This window comes from Astatotilapia calliptera, chromosome 16, assembly GCF_900246225.1.
Source record: "Astatotilapia calliptera chromosome 16, fAstCal1.2, whole genome shotgun sequence".
NCBI lineage: Eukaryota > Metazoa > Chordata > Actinopteri > Cichliformes > Cichlidae > Astatotilapia > Astatotilapia calliptera.
Window position 1 is genome coordinate 28742364 of NC_039317.1, and position 12946 is coordinate 28755309.

A 12946-nucleotide genomic window follows, 5' to 3' on the forward strand; every position below is an offset into this window, starting at 1 on the left:
TTTTTCTGAACATGTCTCCTGTACTTGCATCCGCCATAAAATCTATGCCTATGACTTACAGTCAGCCTTTTCTTCTGGAAACCACCTCACCAACACAAGTGACAACCATAATTTAGCTATTGCTCACTCTTGCAATCCAGGCAGTTAGTATGCACTAAACCAGAATTAGAGGAATTTCAATGCAAAATAGATCAGACCGAATCTGGGTAAACATAAAAAGGAAAACTGAAGATTGTGGTTTACTTTGCTTCAAATTCAACAAAGGTGAAAATCTGGACTGCAGACTGTTATGGAACAAGTCTACAAAAACCACTTCCAGAGCATCTGCGGACATGTGACTTTGCACTGGTTGGCAGTCTGGAAATAAACCAAAAAACCTTAACTGACAGAATGAGCTGCTCAAATAAAAGCTGTACTTGTTTTCTGGACTTGCTGTGCGAGTGCCCCTCCTTTTTAAAATGATTGTTTCCATTTGTGCACGCCTACTTGAAGTTGACTTGTCATTGCAACTTTTCTATGGGTTCCTGTAGTAGAAGCATATAAGCAGCCCTGTAAACAACTAAAAGTATTTTTGATCAACTATGGGACAAGATTTCCTGCAACAATGAAGTGACTTGTTATCGTAAACATTCCTTCCTGTTTTCTTTTCTGAAATCAAAGCAGATTAATCTTAATTAAATTATCTACTTTGCAAACACTTTTCACACTGATGACTCAGGATGGAAGGAATGTTTTCCTGACAGACAGGAAATGGACGTAAGTTTTACTGCTGTCTGATTAAAGTACCTCAGCATGAAATGGAAAAAGGAAGGGGAGGGGACCATAATGGCAACAGTTTGTCAATTTGTTGGCTAAACAACAAATCTTCGATTTTTGTTCCTAAGACACCAAATCACTATAACGGAGAGAAGGGTTTTATGAATTTTTTACTCAGTATGAAATAAAACTGGCTTCGCAAAAATTAGACTGCTCCTGGAAAAACAAGTGGATAATCATCAATGAACAAAAAAACTCTAGGAATATGTTTTTAAGGGTCTGACAATCAATGCTAAGTTTAGCTTAAAGGCTCTGGTGGTTATAATGTTGACTTCTTGTTAGGTAGTATCTGACAAGAAAGTGAGCTATGTCATACTAACACAGTAGTAACATCGCTCCTGTGCCACCTACAGACTGTATATAAAAGGATTTATTTGTTAGTGTATCCATTTTCTCCCACTTGTCCAATTCCAAGTCACAGGAGGGGTTGGACCTAATCCCAGCTGTCATAGAGCAAGAGGTTGGGTACACCATAGACTGGTTGGTAGTCTGTCACTGACACAGACAAATAGGCAACCACTCACTCCAACAAGCAATTTCAAATAACCAAATAATCTATCCCTTCATGACATCTCTGTAAACTCAACCTGCAGCAGGTGCAGAACATGACCCAGATGCAGATGATGCAAATGATCTTGAAACAATCATGTTAGTGACTCTAAATGTATGGCCTCACATCTTCCATACTTTTGAAGGTCTAACAAATTGCCCTTAGCTTTTGGCTATACAATAGAGATGGGTAAGAAAAATCTGCCAAAGGACCAAAGGTTTTGAACCAGCCTCATACAACAGGTAGAGAAGCCATAAAGAGATTTAAAAGTCAACACTAACATTTTCAAATCAGTTCTGATACATACTAAGAATCTAGTGTGCTTGACAAACACAAACAACAGGTGATGTTGTTACCTCTTTGTTCTTGTTTGAAACCCAAACTGTTAAACCTGCAAATAAGTATAGATAAAAGATGAAGAATTACATTCATAAAGTTTCAAATTTCCTCTTAAAAAGTGAGTTCCTAATGTTTTGGTTTATTGAAAATCTTTATCATTCAAGCTGTCATCCACATACAAACACAGGAAGCTCTGTTGGACATGCACCTGAACAGTGTAATGAAGTGTTTTGACTTGAAACATTTTCCTGGCAAACTGCACACGACGTCAGATTTCAAGCATCTGTCGCTCTTTAAACAACCTGAGGAACGTGATGGGAAAATACTCCTTAATCTGTTTCTCTTCCACTGGAAGCAGCTGAATTCCTCTTGTGGTGATGTTGCTACCTTACATGGAGGTCAGGGACCTCAAGGAGTCAGTCACTGTAAATGATCCCAGTTCCCTTTCCCTCAGTACTAATCAGTTTGTAGCCTCTGAAGTGAATTGCGGGCAGTTTCTTAATCATCCTCAAAACCCTGTTTCTTTCATTAACAAGTATTGTTGGGTCAAGAGTGCATTTATGGTTTTAATGTGAGTACAGGCAAAGTGGTATGTAATCAGTAAGAGCTGCACTGTGTTTGTTGTTGTAAGCCTCGGTGGGATTTTACTGCAAGATTTAACTGAACCAAAGGAAAAGGCTATGAATGTAGAACTCATTTGTGGGAAGAGATCCCAACTTTATAACAGGCGGTTTCAGTTATTTCAGAAGTTATATAGTTATCTTTGTTTCATGGAGCATAAACATAATGCATAATTGTCCTCATCATAAAATCTCTCAAGTGCCTACAATCCATTGTTACTCCCAGATTTTTCTGATTAAAACTTAAATATTTAGAGTTTAAAGAAAGATTTTCATTGTTAAGTGGCATTTTGCTCTGGTAACAATAGCTCATGAAAACAACTGGAATTATGTGCTTTGGCCACGATCTAATGTGAATTACATTTCTATTATTCTATTAGGGGATTTTTTTTATTAGGGCAGATGCAACTCCCTAAGTAGCAGGTTTATTGTACAAAATAGGGACGTTCCTCCATGACAAACTTCTTGTTCAACTTAGCATTAGACATCAGAATCACACGAGCTTAACTAGCCTTCTACTTTATTGAGAAATATCTGATCTAAATTATCATCAGACTGTGAAAAGACTTCCACGAGGAATCTCTCAGCCCCACATTTACTGTAAAATAATTTAGTCTAAAAGGGGAACATTTTTCCAGAACTTACTGGGGAAACTTTTGTTCCTTCTTTTGCCTCAGAACTCTTTGGTCTTTCACCTTAGACATTTAACTTGCCAGAGCCAAAGTTCACCAATCCAGAGAGATTTGCAGACTGTATGCTCAGCATTTAGGCTGACCATGAATGAACAATAGCAGAAAGGCGTGCTGGGGATCCTAGAAAATGCCCATTTTGAATTCAAGTAGGCACTGAGGAAGGGAAGAGCTGAGTGTCCTTGTGGTTTCTTATGTGACTCAGAAGTTGCAGATAGCAGAAGTGCATTTATTGCTCTGCTGCTCAATGTGAAACTCATTACAGGCCCCTGAATTTTATGGCTCTTGTGGAAAGACGCAGAGCCAGCAGTATGAGTCATCAGTGGATGCATGTGTGCTGCTACAGCAGTAAAAAATCCTCACTCCTTTCCCCTCCCCTTGTTCTTTTGGCCACAAATGTTATAAAACCTCCAGGGACGAAGCAGGGCTCCCACGCTCAGAGTTTAACCTTGCCAAGTTCATCAGCTGGAAAGTAGTTGAGCAAACCAGAAACATAATCATTCACCAGGATCACTTTGTCTATAAGACCTTATTAAATGTACTTTTGCCTGGCTTTCCTAACATCAAAACACACTTTGAACCACCAATTAGTATTTCACTCATATTCAGAAATGTTAATGCAGTTCAGGCTGGTTTTTCAAGTCCAGACCGCACATTTTTCAGTGATTTTCTTCAGTTTAAGTTTGTGGCTCAAACTTCAATGGTCTTCCATCCAACAATGTTTATGCTGGCTCTCTCATGGCCTCTATATGAATCATCAGCCTGTATGAACTGACCGCACAACCACAGGTTTGGTAAATGCACCATATGGTGGAGCCAAAGGAGCTGGTTGAGAGAAATAAAAGTGACTCCTCATGATAATATGCTGTCATAAAGTGGATACAAAATTGTTTGAGATCGGGTTCAAATTGCTCTTGTTTGTGATTCAGAAAGAAATGAAAAGGGGTTTCAGCGGAATGACTAAACTTTACAGGCAATTTGAATACACAAGCAGAAATATTTAACTTTTAGTGGTAGCGCACACTGTATGAGCTAATCCATGAAAATGAAAAGATTTACTTCATGCATATTTGGCAAAAGTCATCTTCTCAGATGGACAGACACCTGTGATATTTCTGTAGCTTCAGATCAGTTTTATTTTCACACTTTCAGTCATGAAACTGTATTCTTTAGTTTCACAACAGACCTCAAATTTCTGTCTCAAACCCACCTGAATTTCTAGGATTTTCTGAAAGTTTTCTAAGACTGTCTTCACAGAATTCTACTAAAATGTTCTGAAGCATCTGAAAATGCATCATTGTCCATTTGTCCATCAATTCATCTTTGTTCTCCTTCTTATCTAAATAAGGGTGAGAGTGTGGCTGAAGCCTACCAATAAATCATGAGCTGTCACAAGGCAAAAGGCAGGAGAGGTCGTCGGTTTGTGGCTCGGCTGCAGGAGAAGGTTGGAGCCGTAGGTTCAGGTGTGGTGTCAGCGGAGGCTGACCAGAACCTGATTGTCATGGCTGTGTGTAGGCAGGCAGGAAAAAGGACCCAAAATGCAGACTTGCTGAGGCGGAATTTAAACTCAAAGTCCACTGCTTTATTGCAGGCATAAATCAGGAAACGGAACAGAACAGAACGATGAGGGCATGAAAGTGAAACACACAGGCCAGAATGAGGGTACGACACCACAACGAGCAGGAGCAGACACAGACACTAAATACAAGAGGAAATCAGGGCAAAGGGAAAACACCTGGAAGACACAGCTGACATCAACTAACAGACAGAACTGGCAGACGCCAAACTAGAAACACCAACGTAGTGCACAGCCTGTCAAAGTAATGCAGGACACAAACTGGCACAGAACAAAACCAATACTAAACACTAGAAATCTCAAATTACAAGAAAATTATAAAATAACAATACACAAAACACTGGGTCACCGACCCAGGACCGTGACACTGATGACTATTGTCTGATCATGCCTTCTGTATTTGAGTAGGGTGTGCAGAGTGAAAGGATGCAGCTGGAAAGTTGCACAAAGGAAACATATTTTGTGGTACTGTAAATAAACATCTTTGAATGTGTACTTTCTCATGCCACATGCACTTTAGAGAGCATCTTTTATCTTCTTCAATCCAAACATACATTTTCTTCTATGGTAACACTAGCTAGCATATGGATAGGATATATAGGATAACACTAGCTCACACAGATTCCATATGAATGATTTAAACCTAGAATCTTCTTGCTATGAGGCAATGGTGGTAATCATAATACCATTCTGCTGTCCCTTACTTTTTTCCATGTCTTGAAAATTCTGACTAAAAATTCCCATGACATGCAATCTGCAGTTCACATCTACAAAACCCCTGCAGAAAACACAGGATATGAACATTTTTTAGGCCCAAAGAAAAGTCACCAAAGTAAAATAGTACATTTTGAATGAAAGGCTCCAAAGAGCTAATGAAAGGATTGCTGCTTTTTCACATTCTCTATGACCCATTAATTACCTCACTATAACTGAAAGAATAGTTTCCTCTGTCACACAGTTCTGAAGTTATTTGTTTAGTTCAAATTCTGCCTTGTAGCTGCAAGTTGGAAGACAGTGGTTTGCTTTGGCCTGTGCTGAATGCCCCGGCAGTGTATCACAGTGAGCCGCTGTCAGTAACTCACTCCATGCTATGGAAACTCTGACACACAATTACCAGTTTCTGTGTCGTTTTTTCTACATCAGTGAGGTCTGGCAAGTTGGTTTTAACTTCTGTAGGTCTAGTTTTACAACCTGTGAACTTGCAGTGAACAAAGCCCTGTGTTTAAAAACAAAAAAAAGACTTAATCTGCGTGGGTGGCATTCCCTCAAGTATTAGTAAAAGGTGATCTATGATCCAGGAAGCTGTATCCTACATTTAGGTCATCTACCTTGTGAAATCATTACACATAGTGTATTACACTGAGCATTTGTCCCAAAATTAAAGAAACTCTGCCAAGATCTTCCTAATATAGCTGGCTAAATATATATTTGAGTCTTGAGTCTGGAGACTGAATGTGTCACTTGGATGAGTGTTAAAATGCAGTATCCAGATAAACAGAATAAACTTTTCGAGAAAGAAGAGTTAGAGAGGCAAGATTGAGATGGTTTGGATGTGTTAAGGAGAGATAGTGGTTATATTGGACAAAGGATGTACAATATCTATTTTCCTCCTGCCAGCCAGGATATTTGATTATTCATCAAATATCAGCGTAATTTTTGTCCTCGTGCATTAGTTTTTGTATCTTGTTTTTGGCAGAAAAAAAGTTCATGAAAACTATGGTAAAAATTGTTTGGCAATCAAATGAACTGTGTGAAATGACACCCCCCCCCCCCCCCCCCCCCCCCCACACACACACACACCAAAAAGAAAAAAAAAATTCTGATAGCCCATTTGGAACCTTTATGTATACATCACATTATAATCTGTGTAAAATAACTTCTTAAAGTCTATTAAATTCCATAAAACGATCAATTTTATTTTTCTACATTTGTGTTTTTTTCCATGTTAACTGTTCGAAAAAGAAGATTTAAAAAATGAAATATACTGTTCAGAAGTCACTGCTGGTGGCTGGATGAGTTACTGATTCATTGCATCAGCTCTTGCATATTTGATCAGTTTGCACCACAGTGTGCCATCATTGCTCAAAACAAACCATTTACTCTGATAGATATAAAGGAGAAAAATGACAACTGTGACAAGTGTGTTAGTGATAAACTCCAGAAACATGCAACCCACAAATGTGTATATTCAGTATCTCAGAAGAGGATTACATGTGTACATCTGAATTTTAGCCTCAAGCAATGTAACCAATCTTTGACACATCAGACCAAAAGTACAAATTCCCACCCATGTAGAGAAAAAGACAGCACTGGTGTAAATACATCAAGTCTCACCACTAATTGTGAGCAGTTGTTTTTAGTTAAAGAACTGGTTTTGAATTATTGTCCTCTAGCGGAATGTTTGTGATATGCTAACAAGGTCTGACTGTATGTGATGTTTGTCATTCAAAATACTTTAACTAAAGCCTTAACAGCAAAGCGTGGAAAACCAAAACAACTAGATCATAGGGTGAGGTTTTTGTCTATTTATGTATCATGTCTGGAGCAGTACTTGTAAAAAATGAAAAGAAAAGAAAAACGTTATATTTGATTGGTGTGGCCTTTTGCAAATAGAGTATTTAGCTACATATAAGTAGATATCTGAACATCACCCTTATGTGTTTGCTAAAAATGACATTCCAAAGTGTTAATCTGCTGGTTAAACTGCCTTCACTTTTCTTTCCAGTCACTCTTTCCAACCAAAGGAGAATTAGAGGCCCATCTCTGAGTACCACTACTGTGCTCAGTAATGGGCTCTGCCATATTCTATATTGAAAGTAGCCAGTTGGCATGGTTCGGTCATCTGACTTCGATGCCTCCTGGGCGTTTCCTGGGTGAAGTATTCCGGGCATGTCCTGTCCCAAGCAGGTCCTTGGCACACCCAGGATTCACTGGATGCAGGGGTAGCTGTCTCTGCTCAGACAGCTGCCCCTGCAATGCAAAAAAAGATAACCAGCAGAAAATTGATGAATGAATGGATGAGCACAGATTGTGTATAAAAGCAAAGCCAGTACAGGCTTGTCTTAAACCAGGATTCTTTGTAATGACACTCCTATGTTTGCAAAAAAAAAGTCAAGAGTATTAAAATAAATGGGTAAACCGCCCTGTGATCTGAGTAACAGGAGCTGAAGAGTTTATGGGCTCAATTTCTAGCTTCAAGTTCTATAAATATAAAATGACCATTTTGTAAATTTTGGTCCTCTAAGAATCAAAAACATCAATAAAACTGGGTGTGAACCTTGTCATCACAAGCATGAGGACATGGCTCAGTGAAACCAACAAAAGGACATCATCTACAAAAGGCAGAAACTGGACTTTGTTGCCACTGTTATGTCATCAGTGAAACTGCTCAAAGTTGGCAGATACAAAGATATTTGGCACAGTACTGATTAGTAACCACTGAGGGTTAAAAATATTTCAATCCAATAAATCAATGTCTTGATGACTGCTGGAGTGAGGGACATGATTGGCAGGTGTTTGGGGAATGAACTGTAGCCATGTTCCATCTGCTAGGTTTCACCTGAGCTAATTTTAATTACTGAACTCAAGCATTTTAGTGAAATTACTAGGCTAATAATATGGCTCACTGTGCACTTAACGTACCATCCAAGGAGTTGGTGCTTCGTTTCTGTGGACCAGGCTTGTTAACCTTAGGTGACCATTTTATCTGTCATGAGACAGCCTACGCTACTGATGTGTTGGGTGAGTGTAGCTCAGGATGTAGAGCAGGTCAGCTACTGATTGGAAGGTTCGTGATTCAATCTCTGTCTGCTCCAGTCTGCATACTAATATCCTTGGGCAAGATCCTAATCCCAAGGTGCTTTCTGATGCATTTATCTGAGTATGAACCTTTGATAGAAAGATTATAGGGGAAAAGTGCAAGGTGAGTGAGGCAAGTTGTATAAAGTGCTTTGAGTGCTCAGATAGAGTAGAAAAGCACTGTATAAGAATCATTTCATTTAACATAACTTAGCCTCCCATTCCGTCATTCAAATATGGTCATTTCTAGCTTAAAAGAACTATAATCTCAATAATGATAATATGAATCTTTTTTTAAGATGAACATTTAGTTTAACTTTCTGTTACTAATGTTACATTCTGTTGCATAATGGGAAACGAGGATGATTGTGGTAAGATACAGAATGATGATGAAAGAACTGATAATATTTAAAGACCCCATGAGTGATGACATCTGGAGATTTTGCTGTGGCTGAAGAGAAATCACATCTGCAGACTTTTTATATTCACACGCTGTTTGCATTTCTCCTCTCCTTTGTATGCTTATGAAAGATTATCTGATCACTTTGGAATCTTTAAAGCTTGCAAATACAATGTGTTGCTTTAAAAGTTAAAAAGAGAAATGATCTATGAAATGATTTACGGATGCATTACATTCACAGAATCACAAAGGAGTAGAATAAAATTTCAGTGGCTGCCCTGAGAATAAATCAGAGATCATAACTGTCAGAGACAATTAATTGTAAATATTTTGATTTTTATTGTTTCTGGGAAGTAGTCGGGATTTTAAGAATATAGTGCTGTATAAAAATAGGATAGTTATTAATCACTGACATTTTCACCATACTTGTGAAGATAGGATGAATTATTAGAATCTGTCAGTTATAAGGATTAAGGATGCAACAGGGCTTCCATAAAATTTGGTTCTGAGCTTATTGTTACTGGATTGGAGATGCTGCAAGCTGAGCTGAAGATGAGCTCTTGTTACTGTTCAAAATCACAGCTCTATCATGAAAATACAGGAGAATCTGATAGATTATAACAACTCAACTGTAGAAAAAATATTTCATAGGAAGACCTACTCAGCAGCTATCTGAAAAAGATGGAGGGTTAAAATCTAGTCTTGTAGAGCAATCTCTGGAGGGTAAGGGGTTAACAAAGGAAAAAATATATATGTGTAAAACAATAAACTTGCTTTGAAAATATTTGCAGCCAACAGGATAAAACAAGTTGAGTCTAAGAATCTATATTTCTTATTGATGCTCATCAGAAAAAACAAATGAACTGTCTTCCATCAGCTATCTGCATGCAGAGGTCTGAGGAGTCTTCCAGGAATGGTGACGTTTTTTGTTTTTCCCAGACAATTGATTTGTCACCTCTCTACAGTGATAGGCAGTGATTTCATACCTCTTGATCTCTAATCTTGAATACTACCTGCTCTGGAGCAGGTTTTGTTCACCATGTTGATACATCCTGTTGTGAAGAGAAACACATTTATAGTACAAAAAAACCCAGGGTTAGGCCCGAAGTCAATAAGCCCAAATCCAATTCATAGTACAGCCCTAATGATACTAGGTTTCTGTGTTTACTTTATGTCTATATTAATGAGTTTTAGATTTAGTGCTTTCTTGGGGTTTTTTTTTTTTTTTTTGGGGGGGGGGGGGGGGGGGGGTTGCATCTACTTAGTTGTAACAGTTTTAGTGCTATAGTAGTAACTGTTATGATCTTTCTGGTGTTTCTGCTTCCCTTATTCTGTGTTTATTCCTTGGTCCTTTTCTGTTTCCTTGTTTCTTATGTCTTTTGGTTATTTCCTCTTTTACTGTGAAAGTTTATTTTCCTTTGCAGTGCTTCCTGTCCTTCTCCCCCTGATTGTCTCGTTCCAGGAACTGTCTAATCCCCAGTTAGCCCTCCTCTAGTGTGTATGCTTAGTTCTATCTTCCTCAGTCTCTTTGTTCTCTCATCTGTTATGTTACCAGTTGTGCTGCCTGAGTTTTCTCTGAATGTTTTACTGAATGTTTTACATTTCTCTTGTGTTTCTAGTTCTTCACCATTTGATTCCTCTTTGCACAACCATCTGGGATTCATTCTGACCCCAATAAAGATTTGTAGTTTATGATAATCTGACATCATATATTACCAAAAATATGGGGGGTCGGGGGTCAGGGGAAGCCCTACTCAGCAGCTATCTGAAAATGGTGGAGGGTTTGGATCTAGTCTTGTTAAAGAGATTGCCTGGGGTCTAAAGGATTGACAAAGAATTAAGCTTGCCACAAAAAAATCAACCTAAAATTTTAGACAAATACTTGGAAAAATAACTAAGTTAACTAAGTCTACAATCCTAATGGCCACTAATTCAACTGAAAGTAAGTTCAGCACTAAAATGCTAGGTGCTTGTTGTTCTGCTTTTCTCTAGTTAATGCAATCAGATTGCCAACTAAAACTCTAAACCTCAGTACTTAAATGAGCTGTGGCCCCCTGATAGCACTGTCATCTCACTGGAGGGCCACTTTAGTGCTCAAGTTGTACAAAAATCTCCGAAAATATAGTGTTTTGTTTGTTTGTTGTTTTTTAAATATATTGTATTGCAAGACAAAACTGCAAACGTGAATGCAATTTTTTTCCCTCACTCTTAACTGAAGCCTTTCATTGAACTATCAAATAAACACATTGTTACTCTCTCTCTCTGACCAGACACGTGGCAGGACTTCTGCTATAATTTTGTTCATATTTAACAAAATAAAAATGCAGTCATAAGTGTACACAGTAGTTTTTGACTGGCAGTGAAAACTGTTTCCTTTACTCCAACTCTCTCACTGAACTAACACAGCCAGTCCCTCAACATGTATTCTCTGCTCATATTGTCTTCATATTATATAATGTTTTGTTTTACTTACGTTAACATTGCACTCAACAGCAAACAAGTCCTCCTTAACAAAAAATGTAATTTCAAGGGCCAAATTGCATTATATTTCTTCATGTCAATATACAAGTAAGTACGGTTGAAGTGGGCCGCAAATTTGATACCCCTGCTCTAAATCATGCTACTCCAATGAAGTAAACTATCACTTTGCAAATGAACTTCCATTAAACACATCTCTGTGTGACATGAATGTCTAGCATTTTACTGCTGTGCAACATTTAATTCAAAACAAGAAATAAAATGAATCAGTTGCTCATGTTTATTAGAAAGTCTAATTCATTTTTATTTCACCCTTTCCCACATGGAACATAACTTTCTGCAAATCCAAAATGAAATGAAAAATAAAAACAGCTTGAAAAGTACATTCTGTTTCTCAATAGCTGGAAATCTTGTGTTTGAGGCAACGGATCCAGAAGTGCACTAAACATTACATTAATGTTGGCATCCCAGCAGTTGGTCGCTGTCTTTACATACACACACGCTGCCACACTAGACTTGTGTAAACATTGCTGTGGATTTGGTGACAGTGAAATAGTGAAATAATCCACAGGGATGAAGTGAGTTTAAAAAAAAAACAAAACAATGCTGCTATGTGAATCTGGAATGTAAAAAGAAGACTTAACCACAATATAAAAAAAGATTACTGCTTTAAAATCCTTCATGTACTGAGTCATTGCTAAACACTGTCCAAGATATTCATACATGTTTCTTGTTTAATCATAAAACTGAATTTTAAAAAAATATGAAAACTGTGATCGTTCAAGAGAACGTGATTTTACAAAACCAAATCCACTAAATAACTTCTGTAAAACAAACATATCATGTAGCACCAGTAGGTTAAAACAAATCATGCAGCAAATTGTGTTGCTTCCTTCTTGTTGTGAAAAAGACTACTTCACGAGTTGGGGGATAAAGTCCATGTTTGTGGAATCCAGTGCAGCCACCATTACTTTATGCCCATTTTGGATGGTTCCCCTCAGAATCTGCTAAATGGAGGTAAGAGCTGGCCATGTCTGTGACTTTCGTCCTATGTTTTTATTGTAGCAATGACTCTTTGGTTCACTGGTTCTGGGGATGAAGGAAGAAGAAAACATGATTAAGTCCTTTGTATTTGACAAAATTCCACGTGTATTTCTATTAAATCTCTATTTAATCACTTGATTCTCAAGAGACTGTCTAGAGAAGTGTATGTGTTATGCTAGCAGCAACTAAACATCAATTTATTAACTCTATTTCTATGTAGATGCTTTACATTCAACCAAATATGGGCTAGCTAATTTGGTCATTATTAAAAGCATATTTAGATAAGGAAGGCAGGGGAGTTTGTGCTTAAGCCAGTTAAGAAAGGCTTGAAGATACAATTTTCTGCAACATGATAACAACCATTTTTCAGTGATAAGTGTAATCAACTTGTACTCCTTCAGAATGATGGCTTATGACTTTTAAACCTATTTTATGGGATTGTGTTGGGCGTCTCCTTGCCCATGCAAGCAGTGAAATGGTTCATAATATTGTTTTCTGAGCAGCGGCTCTTTTTGGTAAAAGAGTGAAACATAGCTCAATATCATTATAAGCTATAAAACTTTATTTTGTTATAATCAGCCTGTTTTGTGCTGCATTTTAACTCCTTACTCCAAAGTTTTTTCCTGATCTGGGGTC

The 12946-nt window shown here is 37.8% G+C and overlaps 1 protein-coding gene across 3 annotated transcripts in view; it reads right to left on the reverse strand.

Moving 5' to 3' along the window:
• Positions 1-11532: 11532 nt before the first annotated feature.
• The window catches only part of col6a3 (collagen, type VI, alpha 3), a 55078-nt gene continuing 53664 nt past the window's right edge, over positions 11533-12946 (reverse strand). For all 3 annotated transcript variants that reach the window (XM_026145542.1, XM_026145540.1, XM_026145541.1), the window contains one exon: positions 11533-12355. In XM_026145542.1, coding sequence (XP_026001327.1) covers positions 12315-12355 — 41 coding nt within the window. In that variant the 3' untranslated portion in view covers positions 11533-12314. The remainder of the gene's footprint in view (positions 12356-12946) is intronic.